Raw genomic sequence first — 20468 nt, forward strand, 5'->3', positions numbered from 1 at the left:
CGGCTCTTCCGAAGCGTTGGCTGCGGGGTCGGGGGTTTCTCCATCCTACCTGGGAAGCCTGCGATCCGTCCTGCCAAAACCTGCGCCCGAGCACACCCTGATTTAGACACGGGCCTTGCTCCGTGGCCGCCCGAGACACCCGCAACGGGTGGGATCCGGGCAGCCGGGCGGCTGCGGGGGCGGCGGAGCCGCAGCACCGGCGGTAGGGCGGGCGCGGGGTTGGTGGGTCGGGACCCGCGGGGCCGTGCACACGCGTGGGGGGGGGCCTTCACCCCCCCCCTCCCCGTGCCCCCCGCGGGGCCGCCCCCGGGGCGGAGCCACCGCCCTCAAAGCCGGGGCCGCCGGCGGGCCGCGGGCAGAGCCTGCGCGGGCTTGCGCGGGCTTGCGCGGGGGGCTGCGCTGCGCGGGGGGGCTGCGCTGCGCGGGGGGCTGCGCTGCGCGGGCGCCGCCGGCAGCACCATGGAGAGCGGCACCACGGGGCGCCTCGACGCCGCCGCCTTCCTCGGCGCCTGGCGGCGCTTCGACGCCGACGGCAAGTGGGGCCGGCCGGGGGGGGACGGGACGGGACACGCGTGGGGGCCCACGCGGGAGTGTCTGCTGGGCGGGTGGGCGCCCTTTTTCGGGGGGGGTGCTGCGTAGAGGGTGCCCACGCGGGTGGATGCTGGGGGGGGGGGGGGCGCTGTGGTGGACGGGTGCCTGTCTGGGTGGGTGTCACATAGGAGTTGCCCACGCGGGTGGGTGCCATGTGAGGGGGAGGGCGGCCGTCTGGGTGGGTGCTCATCTGGGTGCGCATGCAGGTGGGTACAGCGTGGGGTGCCTGGGCTGTTGCACATGTGGACGGGTGCCTGCACAAGTGGGTGCCTGCTAGGGTGTCCAAGCTTCACCCCCACAGGGTCCTGCAGGTGTTTCAGAGCCACCCTCTTCCTTCTCATCACGCCCTAACATCGGCTCTGAAAAATCCCCCTTTTCACTCCAAAGTTTTTGCCTTTCCATCACCTCTCTGTTCCTTCTGCTGTTCCCTCTTGTGGTCCCAGTTTGTGGGGTTTTTTCCTGAAGTTTTCTGAAACAAAAACTCCTGAGGGAGCTCTGCAACTCTGTGTCCGGCACCTACAAAGACTTGATCTGATGAAATTGAATAGGAAACCCCCTGAGCAGGCAGGCAGGGCCCCCAGCTGAGACCCCTCCCATGCAGCCTTGGGCTCCCTGCACGCAGCCCTTGCCATGGTTCCCAGATCTCAGGCAGTGCCACCTGACCATTAATATATTTGACTTTAATTTAGACAATGGTTACATAGAGGGGAAGGAGCTGGACAATTTTTTTCATCATCTCGTGGAGAAACTGGGACCAGAAGTAAGTACTGCACCGCGGTAGTTGTGCATCAAGTCCAAGCAAAATGTTGTTGTGCTGAGAGATGATTTGTATTTGTCATTCTCTGATTGCTAACTCCCTTAGCAATCCCCGAGGTAACAAGCTTTTCTCTTGGCAACAAGGTGGTGATTAAGCAGGTGTGACAACAAATGCAATCACCTGAGATGTTTGATCAGCTGTTTTCAGTCCAACAGCTGCTGCCATGGTGAGACTGCAGTGGGCACCAGCTGAAGGGGCTGGTTGGAAGCGTGGAGAGAAAGTCATTTACTGCCGTTGAATAGAAACAAATGAAAAAAGCACTGGCACACGGTCTGGCAGGGCAAGGGGGAGGACAACGGTGATGGTTTATTCAAACGAGTGCTGATTAGTTTTATTAATATGATAGGTTTCTTTCCAAGGTCAATTTTTAACAAATATACTGTCATTAATTTTAAATGGTGCTTAGAAAGAAGACGTACGTCTGTATTGCTGAAAATGGCTAGAAGCCAAACAGGAGTCAATCCTGTTGCTCATAAGGTCAAGACGTGGTTCTCAAGTGTTTCTGGTTTTCTCCCCTGGTTTCCTTTCTTATTTTTGGCAGCATTTCCCCTCTCTCACTCTCTGCATCTCAATTCTACCAGAAGTTGCATGAAAATTTAGAGGGGCTATTTCCTTAGCTCCAGGTCATGCGTTGCCTTTGACTGTCACCATCAGTGAAGGAGAAATCCTGCCACTCAGGTCAGCTGTACCTAAAAGAAGTACACTCAGAAGTACCTAAAGAATATATTCTCATAACAGGCTTAATATTTTTGCTACAGTGAGTACCCAGCTGGGAAGAGAAAAGGAGTAAGTGTCTTCCAAATGGAAGGCGAGAGTGTGTCAAAGACCAGACGTGAAACAATTCCTTTAAGCAAAAAGTAATTAAGGAAAAGGGAAAAGGTAGCTGATAAAAGGCATAAATTCATGACTATCAAGTGTAAAATCAGAATTATACTTACAAGCCAATTAGGATTCTTGGATCTTTGGGGCTACAATAAAAAACTAGAAGCTGTGAATAATTTTTCTAGCATGGTTTTGTTTAATTTGCAAGTAAATTTGGATCAAAATATTGGCAATTTCTGCAGAAATGTCTTTCTAGAGCATGGATAGTTAGATGAACAGATAGGCACATAAAGAGTATTTAAAGCAAATCAAAAAAGATTTGACAATAAGTGCTAAGAAACATTAGGGATACAGACAAAAACTGATTTGAAGAGAAATCGGAAAGCTCATGATCATTTACCCAGGAACAAAAGATGTAATTGGGAGCTGGTAGTCTTGGGGTATTGAAACACCAGCGCAAAGCACGCTCTAATGAACCCAGTGACAGCAAATGTGAGAGGTGGACAGAGAGGCTTAAAGTGAGGCCGCAGAGCTCAATGCTGCAATGAGTTGCTGAAGCAAGGGACCTCCACGTCGGGTCTCTAGAGTGAGCTGTAGCTGGTGATAAAACTGAGGTGTAGCCAGGGATCTCTCACTGCAGGCAGCTTCCTAAAGATGAGAGGTCAAGAGGAAACTTCCAGCCCTGCTCTAGCCCATAGGCGCCCTCGCACATCCCACGCATGAGATTTTGGAGACTGCGTCACACCAGCTGGGTTGCAAACCCGCTGCGTTACAGCAGTTTTTGTGGTCTTGCCAATATCGATGTGAACTCTGTTATACTGTGTTAGGTCTCAGCACGCAGAACATGCAAAATGAAGGTGTTCTGGCAATGAACCATTCTGCTTCCAGCAATCAAGAACAGGTTTCACTGATTGCCAAAAGTCACTGCTCAGATGACTCCAGCTTAAACCAGCACCCTCATCTAGTTTGCATCTCCTTTGCTTCTGCTGGCTAGGTTTTGCCACTAAAAGAAAAAGCTTAACACAAATTGAATGAAGAAAGAACCGACTCCCTCTCTCCCTATTAAACAGAAGAAATAAGCTCATTCTGGAAGGCAGTACTCGCTAACTGCCAGGGTGCTCAAACAGGCTCTCAAGTGGTTTTGGTTTCCTTGCCTATTTTTGGCAGTATATCCTCTCCAGCAGTATTACCCCGAGTGATAAGATGACATGTTGCCTTGTTCCCCTTTGCCAGCAGTCTGGTTTCGGTTCTCGGGGTTGTGTAGGGACAAAACAGTCTCCTCTCCGGTGGGCAGCAGGCAGAGCAGTCTGCCTCGGTGGCAGAAAACCCGAGGGGAGCCTTGTCCTGGGAGACGGAGAGCAGCCCCTGCCCCACTCCCCTGGGTATGGGGGTTGCCTGCAGCACTGGGCTAAACAAAGGTCTTTACTACCTTTGTACAATGAGTTTGTCTAACAACGTTGAGCCGTTTTGTTCTTTATTTCACGTGATTTGTGTTGTACAGGCCCGTGGTTATAGCGGGAGGGGGAAAGGATCCCCTTTGCACTGGTTTTAACCATCCTACAGAAAGAACGTGGCCTTCATGATACAAGGAGAGAGCTGGGATTGAGCATCTCTGTGTTTTAGTGCTCATTTTGACCTTTAATTCTTTAGGCTCTCAACATCTCTGTTTCCTTGCACAGTGAAAGGGGGAGACAGTAATACGTACTGGCATAACTTCCAGATATGTTGCAAGGATTAATTAGTGACTGTGTCTGAAGTGCTGTACAAGTGATAAATAATGTTATCAGCACTGGAAGTTGTCTCATCTTGAATAGCAAACGGCTTCATAATTACATTTTTTCAGCCTGCACTCTCTAAGCTGTTATTTTTCTTAATGACCACTGTAGTCCTTCAGCTCTGTTTTTCTTCCCAGCTACTCTGCAGCATCCCCAGCTGACACTAAATGCCAGGGGATGGGAACAGCTGGGAAAACAATGCAAAAAGGGAGCCCATCGGGAAGCTGAGAGGCTCAGCTCTTCCTGACGGCTCTGAGCAAGGAAGAAAACTTGAAATACCATCCAGCGAGGGAGGCTAATTCATCATCTTTTATTGAACCATTTTTTTTGGGGGGGAGGGAAAAATTTGCAACAAAGGTAGACCTACAATGAACCAACCCAAATCCCAGGTGCTGCTTTCTGTCTCTCCTCCTCCAGCAATGGGCGATTGCTGGAGGCATTTGGACAATGCCCTTAATATTATGCTTTAATTTTTGTTCAGCCCTGAATTGGTCAGGCAGTTGGATTAGATTGTCATTGTAAGTCCCTTTTAGCTAGAATCTATTCCATTCCATTCCATTCTATTCTATTCTTAAGAAAATGCCTTCCATTTCCAGATGTGTGTTACATACAAATAAGGCTTTAGTGAAACATGGGGGATTTATGACACTGATGGACTGAAGTTTATATAAATGCTCCATCAGCTGGAGTGGCTTCTGTGGTTTGTTTCGTTTGGGGGCTATAAGGCAGAATCAAGGGTAAGTCAGCCAAATGCCAGCGCAGGTTTGTGAACTGCTGGTGCTGTCCATCTGCTGCCGTTCTTACTCCCATGGCTCCTCTCTAACCATTTGAGCCTCCAGCTTCCAACCTGCTGCTGCATGGCTGCTGTGAGCTGCCTGTGTCCTCTTCTGCTCACTCATAAACCTCTTTCTTCTACATAACGGACACCTTTCCGTGCATTTGCTAAAAGTTTTTATACTGAGGTGAAAACTTAGTGAAAAGGACAGTTTCTTTCAGCACTGAAGTAGTAATTTTATTGGAAGCAGGAAATACAGCCCCTGCGTTCCTCTCTTACATTGCTACACATCTTTCCTTCTGTATAGAGATCATTTAGGATCTTCCTTGCTTGCTCTTTGCTATAGTTTTAATGAAGCTCTATGAGTATTCTCGTAATAATCAGACAAGAAGAGTTTTATAGATGAATGGCTATAAATGTTGGGTTTGGGTTACTGAAAGTTTCCGTAAAATCAATGATGTCTGGGCAGATACAGAAAGAAATGTATGTTACCATTACGCTTGTGTGGTTTTCACTGAAAGGTATTTCACTTTGCTTAAATTATACCAAAATTCAACAGAAGACTTTCATATAAAAGTCGGTTGCCCTCACCTAACTCTAAGTGTGTAAGAGACCACATGTAAAAATTTTTGAAGTGTAAATTTGATCAGGCAAGACAGGTATTAGCCTTGCTATAATTCCCCCCGCCCCCAAACCACCTGGGTAGTTATGACTGGAAGGAACTGAAGTTAATCTTCAGGAGCTCACCCTGAACAGCTATAAAGGATTTGCTTCTGCTTTTTACTTCCAAAGAAGATGAGTAGCCTCCAGCTACTCTTGCACTTCATCCTTGCCTTGCACAATGTGCTGTCTAGCTAAATTATGTGTTTAACTTAGTACGGTCAGGAATGCACAGCTAGTCATCTGAAGTTTAATGGCCAAAATATCAGCCAGCCTCAAAGTCATCCAAAGTGGTCTTCCCCTATGTTTTACCACCACAAGAGACCCAGGATCACAGACTAGGTCTCTGGTGACCAGCAGGACAACAGCAAGAAGACCCCTAGCAGAAAGCATTCATCTTGCATCCTCCTCCAGACTAATTCAGAAATCTAAACCCTGAGTCAATCCTGATTATTTAGATATAAGGAAGAAATTCTTTACTGTGAGGGTGGTGAGGCACTGGAACAGGTTGCCCAGAGAAGCTGTGGCTGCCCCATCCCTGGAAGTGTTCAAGGCCAGGTTGGATGAGGCTTTGGGCAACGTGGTCTAGTGGAGGGTGTCCCTGCCCATGGCAGGGGGGTTGGAACTAGATGGTCTTTGAGGTCCCTTCCAACCCAAACCATTCTATGGTTCTGATTATTGCCAAATACAGTTATTTCTTGAGGTGTGGCTTTTGTCAGCCTTGATTAGCCTGACCAGTTCCTATTCCTGTTCCTGCATATTAAGGCAGGGCACTGCAAGCACCTGGAAGTATCTCTAAATGCAAACTCGACGTGCCTGTGGGAAAAACAGACATGATGTGTTTTTGTTGCCCAAAGGCACGTCAAAAAACTTTCAGCCTAGCGGAAAGGGCAGAACAAAGAACCTGTCCAAAGCCCAACCACAAAACCATGACAGCACAGGGAAGGCTGTAATAGTCTTTGTTGGATGCTGGTGTCTTCCGCATGAAAAAATATTTCCCACATATGTGCTGATGAGAGCTAAACAAAGAATCAAAACACAATGCAGGATGACAGGATAAGCACTCATCTATTGTAGCATGCAGGATTATAGTAAATCCTAACCAAAATACAGGGCCAAATTCTCAAGTGATAGCCCTGCAGTTAAGTAAGCAAGATTGGCCCAAATAAGAAGTTGGCGCAGGAGCCGCAGGGTGTAAATCCCATGTTAATGCAGGCAATCCAACGCACAACTGCATGGATGAAATGAAGTCATTCATGTGATTCATTTTTTTAATGCTACGAGATTTAAAGAAGAAATGTTTGGCCAAAAAATGTTTCTTCTTCCAAGGACAAAGTGTATGTTACTGATGTCTCATCTGGTCTTTGCTGGCCTCCTGTCTCTACTGTGTGGCTTTTGGCATGGTAATAGTTGTCAAGTTTGTTTTCCAACTAGCATTCTTGGCAGACATAATTTATTTTCATAGATCTTGTAGGAACTTGATATTTCAGGGACCTTTTGGCCTTCTATCAAATTTGGCTGAAACGTTGTTAGGAGAAACATGTGCCCAAGCCAGCATTTTCAGATAAGCCTCATTTTTTCTTTTCAAGAAACAAGCTATAATAGTCACTTACATTTAGTTTCTTCTTGCTTTTTATATCCTTATCAATATAGTGACTTGCTTCCAAAAATCACGTCAAGAAGGAAAAAAAATATCAATTTATGACAAGACTGTCTTGATCAGCAGGAATTAAATGAGACGTCCCCTTTCATCAAGTAGGAAAGGCTCCACAGTGGTCCATACATTCACTTTTTACCCCCCCAAAACAAATGACTCACAGTTGTGTTTTCATCAAGACAAGCTGCTGCCAAGTACATGGATCCCTTAGGGAGCAAAAATTTAATTGGACAGCATGGGGCAAAGAGTGCAACAATATAAAAGGAATGGGTTAACAAAGATGACAGACAGGTTTCCAAAGAGTGATAACCAAGCATGACAAAGAAATTAAATGCTGTGGAGGTTAAAAAAAAATAAAAATGTGAGCATGCCGTTTCTATTTTTAAAAAACAGATTACCTTTGTGATGCTAAATACTTCTAAAGGTTTTTTGCAAAAGGGAGGACAAAGACTGGATATGGAAAGGAGAAAGCAGAAAATTAATTTGTTATGACAACTTGAAGCATAGAAGCTTTTCTCTGCAAAACTCTGTGGAATAGCATCCATAATAAGAAATTTACTCCTTAACTATGAGAAATGTATGAACCAAGCCACAACAATATTTTAAACTGTGTGCTTTTATGAGGACAAAAAGGACATGGCCTTCTCCTCATGGTAAAGAGTGAGGACTTTGTCCTTGACTGGACAGTGAGAACATGCAGGGGCTCGTAGAAACCACGCAGCATCCGACCTGTGAGGGACCAGGGCGGCTGAAGCTTTACAACTCCTGTGAAGCAACCTGAAGAGGGGTTAAAGCATCCCTCTGCTCCAGGCTAGCTCCCAGCATCATTGTAGTCCAATGAAGATCATACTTCAGGGAAATTAGCAGAGGGTTGAAAGGGGTTTTTTTTTCCCCAAAATGAGCATCAGGAATGATATTGCTGGGGTTTTCCTTCTGATGCACTTAGCACACTGAAGGATCCTTCCTTGCTTCCCAGCCAAGCACTTGCTGTCCCAGCAACCACACTCTTCCTCAGCCCAACCCTGAGCAAAACTGGAGGCAGGTGCTAGTTCAGGTATGTTTTCCTGACTGTGGCAGGGAAGCCCTCTTCATTACAGTGTTGATTGATGCTAAATGCGAGCATCTCTATAGCTGTTTCTGCCTTAAGTAGGCAGCAATTCAGGGGGAAATTGTATTCCTCTGTCAATTAGGGCTATTACCTCTTGATTAAATTCTCCTCCAGAAGCTCACGGAGCTGCACGCAGCAGGGAAAATAAGGCATGACAAGAAAGGTCTCCCCATGCAGATAGCTACTAGAAAGGATGCAACAGCATTCGTTTAAACTTTCACAAAAGGGAAATTTTATCTAGCTGCTAGCAAGTCTGCAAAATTTTAGCCCAAGCAGTAAACACTTGAGAGAGCTTTGCCAGCCTTTGAAACTGGGGAGGGACCTGGTGCTTGAGATGGACAATGTAGCCAAGATAGCATCAGCTCTGATGAAAAAAAGCTGTGCTCACCTACAGCTGTTGCTGCAAAGCCGTTTCCTCCTGTCCCAGCTCACAGAGACAAGAGGCATGAATTTGTATTGTGCTGTTTGTACTTTTGCTTTCCAGAGCAGAATGGCGGTGTATTTTTTTTATTACTCCTCCTGTAATTCACGGCGCTTGAATAAACGGCGTGCGAGCCCGAGGCATTTGAAAGCAGACCGTGTTTGGCTTTTAGGCTTTCCTGCTTGTTGCAGTCTGTAGTGGAACAGCAAGTTTATAATTAAAAGAAAGGAAGGAAAAATAAACTTCCTGGGGATGCGGGTGGCCGTAGCACGCGGCGCAGCACCCGTGTTTCTGTGTAAATGCAGTCCGTCCCTGCGCGTGCCTGCCTGGAGGTCTCACCTTCTTCTGCTTCAGCTCCTGATCTTTCTCTCTCTATCATAGGACTTGCCCCAGTCTGGGAGGCAAGGAAATATTTGTAGGGCTTGTTTGGTTAGTAAAGTCCTACCTCGGCTCCCTAAATCCTAGAACATTACCTAGACAGCACTTTTGCCTGAGCACTTTTCTCCCTCTGTTTCTGGAGCACGCTCTGGTCCAGGCGTGAGGCTCCTGCCGAACCACTCAGAAGGTTCCCAGTGTCGCTGCCGCACTGTAGCAATGCCACAGCCCTGACTTGGAGGCAAAACCGTACGCGAGCAAAAGCTGAACAAGCCAGAGAATTGAATTCAAGGGCGGGATTGGCACATCCAGCTATCTGTCCCGCTGTCGTGGCTCTGCCCTGCAGCCTGCCCAGGCTGCCCCACCACGGGCTGCAGATCTCCAAAATCAGATTAGAGAGTCAGCAAATACAGCAGGAGTCTGCAATTCGTGTCCTTGCTTGCACAAGGAGAACAAATCCTGCAGAGTACATGTGAGGGTTTTTTCCGACCTTTTGAATGTTTTTGGAATGGAAAGGCAATCAGAGCAAGTTATTGGTCTGCACCACCAGTAGGTCCACCTTGGAGACCAGGTCTCCCAATGTTGGTTTCTGCTTGAAATGGCATGGCTTATTTCATCTTTTTTTTAATCTTCTGGGATTGGGGTGGGGTTTTTGGTAAACATAAAGGTCACCTTTGAAGCCTAATGGTCCTAGGCCAAGGTGTATCATTCTCAGTGTAAAAATTTGTAATATACACATAATTTTGTCTTGATTGCTCATCTTGGGAAAGTCAGTTTGTGCAGTATCTTTTACTTTGCTTTTATTCTTTGGGAGTAAAGGTTGGGTTTTAATTGATCCAGCACCTTTTGTGTTTCATAAGGAGAATATTTTTGAACAGAGAGAGATTGTCCAATTTGAAAAAATCCATTGTAGTGTAAGCCCTTGAACTAAAACCTGTTGGAGCTGTGTCAATACTGTAAATACTTTGATATTTACTTGATGTGTCCTATAGTTTAAATCAGTTAAAAATAAAAAAAATTAGGAGGCAGTTCTGTTTTTATGCAGATAACAATGTTCCTGCCACACAAAGCTCGATGAAGTGGTGGTTAATAGCTGACGTGAAGTTGAGCCATAAGCTTTCTTAACAAACGACTAGTCTGAACTCCACAGCGCACATTTTAAATATCAGCTATGATTATCGTTTCAGAAACAACTTATCCCACTGGGCACGGAGGAGGATAATTTCAGAGTACTTTGCAAGCCTATTGAAGTCGGCAACTGATAGGCCTGCCTATTGCCGGAGAGGCGTCTCAAAGTTCAAGGTGCCGTCAGAAGGCAATTTAAACAGCACGAGGGCGAGTTATAATGTCGAGGGGAAAGAAAACTGTATGTGCCTGTTCAATGGTGTGCTGTGCCCCCGATGCCCGCACCTGGGGGGGCCCAGCACCGAGCACCACCCGGGGATGTGCTGGCCACCACTGCGGGGATGGGGCATCCTGCGGCCATGCCCTGCGACCTGCTCAGGCCAACGCCAAGCCCCAGGAGGGGGACTGCCAGGTTGGGCGCATCCCCACAAGGTCACAGCCGGGTGTTTCATCCCCTAACTGGGAGCTGCCAGCCCTCGGCGCTGCACCCCAAGGATGCACCCTGGGGGATGCACCCCACCTGCCCTGCAAAGATCCACACGGATGCCCCTATCCTCCCATTCCCACTTCCAGATTCCCAAACTTTCCATCATCTGGAACATCCTAGTCCTGTATTACCCTAGGCAGTGGAGAGATGAAAGAGTTTCACTTGTTCTAAGCAGAGTTCCTTCTTCGTTATTTTGACTTGACATTTATAAATCAAAGCCAATTAACTCTTTCTTCCTTGGTTTCAATGTAGGATCCTCTGCACTGACAATGTTATTAGAGATTTCTCTATAAGCCCATAACGACTTTGTGCAGTTAAGTGCTCACGAGCTCTGAGTCTGCTCTGAAGTAAGGTGAAGGCAAATTAAAATATATCATAAATGATCAGTCATACTATCTGCCTATCCATCTACCTATAGATATCTTTTTTTCTGTTATTACTAGCAGCAAATTAAGGCTGCAAACACTAGTGACGTAGAGAAAGCTGCTGACAAAGTGGATGCAAAGATAGACTTCAACTTAACGAGCCTGAGCAGAAGATACTTCATTTTCTTTTTGCTTACCTCATCTGTGACATTCTAGTGTGTCTCTACATCTCTGTCACTGACTGTGGCAGCTGCTGCTGAGCAAAGGCTGTGCAGCACTACCTCTTGCGAGCAGCTGGAAATGGCTATCGTCACCTGGCTACTACTGTATGTGGGTATGGCCAAGGAAGTTTTGGGGGGTGAGGTGCGTTCAGTTTCCAGTGTGGTGGTTTCAAGTCGCTGTGAGTGCAGCCCAGCCGTGGTACTCTGCTCGGAGGTGACAAACCTTACCGAAAGATCTCCTCCTACCCCGTGCAACTTTTTGCAGAGCAGCACAATTGCTGCTCCAGTTCAAGCTTTGCAGAATCAGGGCCTGAAGGAGCACGTAAGGCAGCGAATAATCTGAGGCCTGGACGTGCTCCCTCTGGGCATCATGCAGAGCATGCACAGCCACCATTCACTCTGCCAGGACAGGGCAACTGAGAGTGTCCTCTCCTAAATGTGGGGTTTATATTTGCTTAGCCTCTGAACAGGCAGGCTGCACCGAGCTATGTGTTGAGTAAATTTGAGAAAGTCATTCATGGTCTTGTGTCACAGTATTAAGAAAGGGATTGTGCAACCTGATGGGCCTGCAATAGTAGCTGAAAGGACAAGAAACTGGATTAGAAGACCCAGGAAGATGCAGCTATAGTCCTAACTCCACCTGGATGTAGAGATGGTAAAAACTTTGAAGTGCTTTTCTTCAGGGGTAGGGAAGAATTTAATGTATTCTCTTGTAAAACATGCTACCAAAGTATGCCAAGAGCCAGCCCAGGTTCTCCTCCCTCTTTTCCCTCCCCGAGAGGGCCACCTCCCACGGGACTGGGAGAGGAGCCAGGACCTGCTCAGTGCCGGTGCAGAGGGTAACACTGGACTTCATTAATTGCTTGTGAGAGATCAGTTAGGTGAGCTTCCCAACACAGCCACAAAGCTCATTTCACCTGAAGTCCTTCCCCAGGGTGGGGGAATCGTACTTCGTGTAGTCAGACCAGACACCCTGACGGTTACTGCTAAGGAAAAGAAATCATGCCTGATGAACCGTAGCATTGTATTTCACCTGTCATGGAGATGCCTATCAAAATATATAACCTGACAAGTCCTGAAAACTCTTCACTATGTATAAATTGATTATGGGTTTGAGCAGATGCAAAGGGAATATAAATAGCTTGAAACCTCATGCTATTAACCTAGAAACACCGACAGGGCTTGGTGCCAGGTCTTGGACCAGTTGACAGGCAATAATGAGCAACAGTCTAGCTCTGCTGACAGCTTTCAAGGCTGATGATCTAATGAGCTACAGGGATGTAGTTCAAGGATAAGGGCATCTTCCTGAATAGCACAAGATGAAAATGAGCAGCATGGAAACCACTGTAACACACACTGAAACAAAACCAAATCCTAGTGATACAGCTAAAGAAGCAGGTATCACTGAAATATTTTGGGGTCTCCAAAGACTGGTCTTCCAACTGAAAGCTTAGTTGCTAGAAAGCTATGCATGCCACTAGTTTCAAAAAATTCATCCGCAGTGGTGTGTTTGTGGGCTTTTTGAAGCATTAGTCCCCGACTGTAACAATGCGATGTTCCTGGTGCTTATCTGTGAGTGAGGAGAGGTTTCATGCGCGTGTTGTTTTCCCCATGGCAGAGCACCATCACAGAAGAAAAAGTTCAGAGGATGAAGGAGCAATTCATGTCTGCCTACAATGTCACCACAGATGGACGCCTGCAAATCCAAGAGGTATCTCCTTCTGCCCCCAGCGCAGGATTTCTTTCACAGAAGGAGGGATAATTAGGACCTAGAGCAGACTTGGGAGATAGAGCCTGGGTGGGGACGTGGTGAGTCACGGAGTACTACATTCGCCAGATCTCTTGGTCTGGGGTTTATTTCCAAGGCAACAACATGCCCAGCTTATACTTCCCATACTGGGTCAGCAGCCGCCCAAGTTTTTTCATAACCTTACTTTCATGGTTTGGGTTTGTTTTGGGATTTTTTAATGTGTTTTTTTTCCAGCTTGCAAATATGATCCTACCTGATGATGAGAACTTTCTGCTGCTTTTCCGAAGGGAAACTCCCTTGGACAACAGCGTGGAATTCATGCGGGTCTGTATCTCCACATTGTCTCTTCCCCTTGCACACCAACAGCTTCAACACGTACACCTCTACCCTCCATAGAACATAGCATGGGAAAAATGTGGTTATTGTGGAAGCAAAACACGTTCTGACCTGTTCAGGTAGAGAGGGTTATACCATTTTACCCTGGTGCGTTATCCTGGCAGGGTGTGGGGTGGAAATCTCCATAAGCTGGGCCAACTGAGGAGCACAAACCCATAAGGTTTCCTTAACCATGCCCAATCTCCCTCCATTCTCTGCCCCTAAGTATCCCAATACAGAATTTCAATTTCTCCAAGACTGCTTGCAGTTACTTGTATTTCACATCCAAACTGGGGACTTCTACAGCCACAACGGCCAGTTGTGACTTTTACTCAGGGCAATAAGAGAAGCTGCATGTACAAATTAGGTAAGAAATGCAGAATGGTTTCTTCATCTTTTCTTCCTTTTATAGACAGTGTGTCTGCATTAAATATGTGATAGCAGCATGTCACATGTACAGCATCCAAATGCGAGTAAAAGCTATTGTGTGGGAAGTTTCTTTTATTTTGTCTACAATTTATTAAATATTGGATAGTGCAACAGCTTGCTCATTATTTAAGTCCTGATTTGAATCTTTACGATCCATCACACGAGCAGATGATTAACTGCAATATTTATGTGGTCATATCAATCTATCCCCATTCAGATCTGGCGCAGTTACGATGCTGATAGCAGTGGATTTATTTCAGCTGGCGAGCTCAAAGTAAGTTATTCTAACAATTCTCTTTAGGCCTGATCTACAGCTCACTGATGTCAACGGGAGCCTTTCCGTCAGCTTTACCAATTTGCTGCCTTTTTGTGTGGTTGACGAATGGCATTTCTAGGTTGTTCACGGCGAGTTTAAGGACTGGGCACCCTCCAGCCTTCTGGCACATCTGCAGGGCCCTGCCAGGAGGGAGGATGCTCTGCTGTTGCCATGGCTGTCCCGCTTCCCCCTTGCCTCGTCGCATGACCCCACTTGTCTTGGTGCCCCCCGAGCATCCAAGAAGCCCCCTAAGCACGCCTCACCTTGGCTTTACACATGTGCCTCTCCCAGCTAAGCAGAGCCACAGCTGTTGTGTTTTATTAATGGGATTTCTTCATAACCTCTTCCCAAGCATGCAGATTTTCTGAACGCTGGTTTCTTTTTAAAACTCAGGCTATTGAGGGAGAAGCCTGTTCAGAAACTGTAACTCAAACGCTTGGAGCCAGCCGGGCACAGGAATCCATCCCTGGGCTGCAGACCCTGCGCTGACCTCTCAGCATGTGACTCCAGCCTGAGCCCCACCAGAGACACGAGCAGATGCTTAAGTGTCTTGCTGAATGGCAAATATTTTTATTTTAGCGGGTTAATTATGACTTATTCCAGTATGCCTGCTCTGGGGAAATTTGGTTATTTTCTAATTTATTTGAAAAAAAATATGTTTCAACTAAAAAAATGTGACCTTTATGTGAATTTGAAGACAATAGTACTACTCAGGAATGTGAAATTAGATTCATGTAACCCTGCTGAATTTGGATTGAATTTCTTACTGTTAGTTCCTGAATTCACTCTAAAGAGTAAAATTTGTCTCTTTCCTTACCACAGGATTTCCTGCGAGATCTCTTTTTGCAGCATAACAAGATGGTTGCTGAAGTGAAGCTGGAAGAATATACAGATACCATGGTAAGAAAGGATAGTGTTAATATTGTTTAGTTTATACTACTGCCTAAAAATCTCCTTCAGGGTCAATGTCTATAGGGCCATAAATGCCCTCTTAAAAGGTGTATCTTCTCTAAGAGATCCCTGTGGAAAGTTAGCACATGCTGCTGCTGTTTCTTTGCACTGCACTGGACATCAGCTGTGAACAGCATTTCATGGATTTTTTTCTTTGAGTTGAACTGTCTATTATGAGAAAACAGCTTGACTTTATGCCAAAGCAAACTGAGCCCTAAATCCATTTTAAAACAGTAGTTGAGGTGCATCCCTCTTCAGGGTACGTTCAGCCTCGGCCAGATCTCCAGCTCCTTCCCTCTCTCCCTCCTAGCAAATCCTTTTGCTCCCAAGACACGCAGGTATCCGGCTCTTCTGCTCTACAAAGCCCAGCAAACCTTGCTGGCTCCCTGCTGCTTCCCTGAAAGACTGAGAGGTTGAAAGCTTCAACTCTTCCCCTGCCTTATCACAATATATTTTTTTATCCTGCTATCAGCAACATAATATTTGATGTAAGTTTAGGATCAATCACCTGGATTTCAGAGCGACTTATTATATCTAACCATCTAAAAAATAAGAAAAGAAAAAAAAAAAGCTCATTTCTGATGAAGGGTATCATTTGCGTTCCACTAGCAGACATCTACCATTGCAATTTTCTAAATGATTTTCAGATGAGGCTGCCTTGATTCTTGGCACAAAATCTGTATTTGTACCTAAAAACCAGCTTGGTATGCAAGCAAACAAGGAGCTGCCCACATATTTTGCAATACCATGTTACGTATGCATGATGCATCTGTGCCTGGAAATGTGACCCTCTACAGCAAAGTGAAAAACTGTACCATTACAGAAGACTGTACTTTTTTTTTTTCATATTTATAGGACAGTGAAGGGAGAGAAACACAAGCTACAGAAATTATTTTCCAACTGGCAGAGCTTGAAAACAATAAACCCCCATAAATTACAGCTAGAACAAAAACCTTCCTGGTAGTGCTTGCAGGTAGCAAATAGCTTTTATGCTGCTCCGTTCAGGTTTCCTCCCCCAGTGGCTAATCTCTGATCAGGTGCTGGGGAATAGGCGATCTGAAGCTTGTAGACATTGGGAGATTCATTTTCTCCAACTTCTTTCCCTTTCCAACAATTTCCCAAGAAAGGTCTGCGATTTCTACTGCCCCAAGGCAGCTAGATATCGACGTGGTCCGGTGACGCAGCCCGGGGCTGACAGCCAGGAGGTCTGGTTTCTATTCCCATGGTTTTTAATAGATTGGCTTTGTATCTTCAGAGAGGCAGTTTAGTCTCTACGCTACAGGATGAGGTTTGATCTGGGAAAAGGGATGCTTTGTATATCTGTGGAAATCTGTGATCTGAAATGCAAATCTGGCTCGTGAGGAAAAATGTTTGCAAAGCCGCAACGCCAAAAGAATTGGGGATGTTAACGGTTATTACAAAATGAGGATATGGCAGATGACTCTTTTTTTTCCTTGCGATTCTTTGCTATAAACTGAAGATCAAGGATGTTTGCAAACACACCTGATCCCAACAGCTAAGGCAGGGTGTGAAATTACAACACGTGTAATCTTGCCCTGTGATATACTATAGTAAAATAGAGGATATGAATTCTGTACATCACGGCAAAGTATCCACATGGACAGCATCTCCATAGCAGCAGATACACTGCTCAAGGTGATTGCAGGGGAACTTGTCTGAAGTAGCGGGGCAAAATCACAAGGAGGGAAGAAGGATTCAGTCGCACGTTTGCAGTGCTGGATTAGAAAGGGAGAAGAAGTGACTCGAGGAGCCAAGAGCAAAGGTATGAGGTCAAGGCCCAGGGCGATGAGAGCTCTCTGCTTTCTACGTGGAGCAGGGAGCTGCTGAAGCGCGGAGTCCCGATGGGTCTGTCACCATCACCAATGTCTGGGAAAACAGGGTGACAGTGGCCCTGACGTATTTTGCTGCAGAGCAGGAGCTTTACGTTTAATTCCTGAGGCTTTCACAGACTTCTTAACAACCAGCAGCACCAATTCCTTTACTGCAAAGTGGAAATACTTCTATTTCTCCCCCCCTATCACTTTACTCCCACCCTTTTCTCCATTTATAGCGCAGAGTCTTTGGGACAAGGACCCGTTTCTGCTGCACACAGCTACAGGGTCTCTCAGGGTGGCCCATCTATCCAACTCGGGACTTTCAAGTGCCACTGTAATAACATTCAGTTGAAATAAGCTGTGTCCCAAGGAGCTGTAAACGCATCTGTCTCCACAGGAATTTAAAGCTCTCTACCCTCTTCTCTGTACATCCACAGCCAGCTGCACACATCTTAAGCAGCTACTGATATACCGAGTGGATCCTAGAGCCTTCTGGAGATAAGGGTAAAGGGGAAAAGATAGAAGCTATCACTTTAAAGAAGCTAGCTCAGGCATGAGGAAAAAAAAAAAAAAAGAAAAAGAAAAAAGGCAATTTATGATTCTGTGCTGTTTACAGCTTCAGCTTGTGAGAGGTATGAGCAGATATCATACCAAACAGAGCATGCTAAATCCTTGCCCCTTACTTATGCTGCTATGAATGACCTTACACCACATTAGAAAAAGCTTGGAAGAGGGAGAAAGTATTTCTTTTGGAAGAGATTGGTTGTCTCCAGAAAGGAACATCACTTTATCAGGCTGCTTAGAAGTTATTTCTTAAGAGGCTATTCTGTTTCCTTGTGACCTTGACGTCGTCTTTTCGGAAAACACTGACACAGGTCAGGGATTTGATGAACAAGTGATGAACCCTTGGAAAGAAAACAAGTAGTGAATGCGTTGGCATTGCACAAGCCCTGTGAGTCTGCTAAATCAAACCTTAAAGAGCACTAAAGCCACTGGAGAAAGTCACGAAAGAAAAATGTTTGAATTCTCAGTCTTCATGAGGGAATTAGAGTAGCAACCCTGTGCTGAGGAAGCTCTTTTGCAGGCAGAGTTCTTGTTAGTTTTCATGCCTACATATATATATATATTTGTATTAATAGTCATTAAGTGTGTATTAATATTTATTTGCATGCACCCGCTTGCATAAGAAGATACATAGTCACATGCAGCTCTGAATCCTTGAAAACAATCTGTGGGTTTGTTGTCTTCCCGTGGGCATAGACCAAGAGCTGTTGGCAGGGAGCAAGGTGCTCAGAGGCAAAGCAAAGCCCTGCATTGCTCTGAGCCTCTCCGGGCCGTGCGAAGATGCTCCAGGGGTCCTGCAGTGTGTGCTCCTGGACACAGGGTGGGCACAGCTGAAAATGGAGATTTTTAAGAGCATGGTGAGAACATTCTGCCATTCTGAAATAACACAAGCTGGAGAAATGAAAGCTTGCCCCCTTACAGCTGCACGATGAGGAGGCCATGGAGGATGACAGCAGTACTAGCAACCTCTTCCAACCCCTCCCCACCTCCCCTCAGCCCCCAGTCACGCTCTTATTAGGCTTCTGGGTCCTGGTGAAGTTTCAGCCTGTGATCACCCAGCTCACGTGTGCATTTGACCCCATTTTGCCATGAGTGACAGCTTCCGTACCTGTACATGCACATAGCTGTGCACTTAAGCAGAATACTGAAATGACTGAATATGAACCATGACTTAAGACATAGTTTCTGATGAAATTAAGTATTCATCCTTTTCTCTTCTGTAAGAACAAAATTCTCACTCAGCTTTTGCGTCTTGGCATACGTTATTACCACGTTCATAGAAACTCTGATAGTTTATAGATTCCCAGATAGCAGCACGCTACTTCTAGTTTGTAATCCCAATGTCTACAAGCCACATGCAGGACAGGCTCATTACTGAGCCAAACTTCAGCAAGCTAAGTTGTATATACTGCTGAAACAGTCGCACACGCAACACTGACATTCACTTTTTGCGTTGCTTTATGTTGATAATGTCAGACTGAGCATAAAACTGTCCTTCAGTTTGACCGTTATTATATTTTAGCAGAATGTAAAGGATAACGCCCCCCCCGCCCCCCCCCAGCCAGCGTGCTACCTTTGCCCACCACAAGCTAAAATACTAGAGAGGCGATAATGCAAGTGCAGTGGCTAATAATTCAAGAAGCATTGGTTATGAACTACAGCATTTGAAAGTTAGTAGATGGAGATGGCTGAGGATGAAATCTTAGCCCCGGAGAAGCCAAAATAGAAATCCTGCCAGCTGTAATGATGCCAGGGTTTTGCTGGGCTTATCTGCAAAGGTTCTCCTGGGGACTGAGCTTCATACCCTGAGCAGTCGCTGCCCCCGCACGCAAGCCTGCAGCTGACTAGCTGAGAGCTCCTCATCTGCTCAGTGCAAAGGGGAACAGGCTGACTTCTCCCTGAAGATGGTCTGTGTGCATGAGTACGTATTGTGGGCTACCTTTGTTGTACACTGGGGGGATTTCTGGTGCTTTTGTGGCTGCTGCCTGTCCCCTCTGTGAGGACAATGCTAGAGGCTCGGTGTGGTCACTTCTTTGGCTGTGAAAGCTCGTCTGTCTGTGCACAGTGCCAATGCTGCTGTAATTTTTATATATATATATAGAGAGAGTATAGCCTAAAAGACTGGTTGCCTAAAGGAGCAGTCTTTGTACATTCCTTCTTCTGGTAGTGGTCCATGCTGGCCTCCCTCCCAGGTGGCTCCATAAGGATGCCATGACCCCCAAGAGACTGCATCTCCAGTGATGCACTGACACTGCAACCATCACATCTCCTAACCCCAGCCACCACTATGAGACCCCCCTCATCCCTGGAGAGCTTTCTCCTGGCTTTGGGTGGGTGCAATACCTCTCATTGCTTTGCTGTGTGTGACAAAGAGAGGACCCACACAGCTGATGGACACAGTGGAGGGAAATCTGCCTCCCGTGTCTCTTCTAGACTTAATCCCAGTGATGCTGTCGCCTCCGGTTTTGCACCACACTTGCTGTAGCGCAAGCCAGGGGAAGCAGAAAATCCCATTTAAGCTCTAACTTCATTTCTGAAGACCAAAACCACCAGAAGTCAGGAGCCTGCACTTTTGAAAACCCCAGCAGATAACGCCTTGGTCCTTCAGGAACCAAAACGCTCTTAGAAATCCTGCAGTAAATGACTCATCTACATTACATGGGCAATCTGTTCGGGCAGAGCACTGAGCTTTTGTCCCGAGGGTAACTCGCTGGCCACAGGGCCCTCCTGTCGCTCTGCAAAGGTCTTGGGTCCCTGTCCTTCCCTAAGGAGAGAAGCCATAGGCAGTCCTGCAGCTCGGGCACGTGCCTGTCTTTATACACCCTCAATAACTTTTGTGCTCACTGGCTAATTTTAGTTACAGCTGTTGGGTATAGATGCCCTCAACATACATATTTGTGAGAGTAGGAGGTCAGGCAAGAGCCGACTCCTTCCATGTCCCACCTAAGGGATAAAACACTTTATTACACGCAGAGAACCAGAACCACAGAAGGTTTAAAAGCAGGCTTTAGTGAGTCCACTCATCACAGAACTATTTATTTTGGTTGTT

The 20468-nt window shown here is 46.2% G+C and overlaps 1 protein-coding gene across 2 annotated transcripts in view; it reads left to right on the plus strand.

Moving 5' to 3' along the window:
- Positions 1-412: 412 nt before the first annotated feature.
- Positions 413-20468, plus strand: part of SCGN (secretagogin, EF-hand calcium binding protein) — a 28384-nt gene continuing 8328 nt past the window's right edge. The window contains exons 1-6 of one of the 2 annotated variants that reach the window (XM_054816716.1): positions 413-532; positions 1281-1351; positions 12818-12910; positions 13184-13273; positions 13971-14027; positions 14892-14969. In XM_054816716.1, the coding sequence (XP_054672691.1) occupies positions 460-532; positions 1281-1351; positions 12818-12910; positions 13184-13273; positions 13971-14027; positions 14892-14969 (462 nt within the window). In that variant the 5' untranslated portion in view covers positions 413-459. Of the gene's footprint in view, positions 533-1186; positions 1352-12817; positions 12911-13183; positions 13274-13970; positions 14028-14891; positions 14970-20468 lie in introns of those variants that run through there. The other variant, XM_054816715.1, reaches the window with a different exon arrangement.

Source organism: Grus americana, chromosome 2 (assembly GCF_028858705.1).
Source record: "Grus americana isolate bGruAme1 chromosome 2, bGruAme1.mat, whole genome shotgun sequence".
NCBI lineage: Eukaryota > Metazoa > Chordata > Aves > Gruiformes > Gruidae > Grus > Grus americana.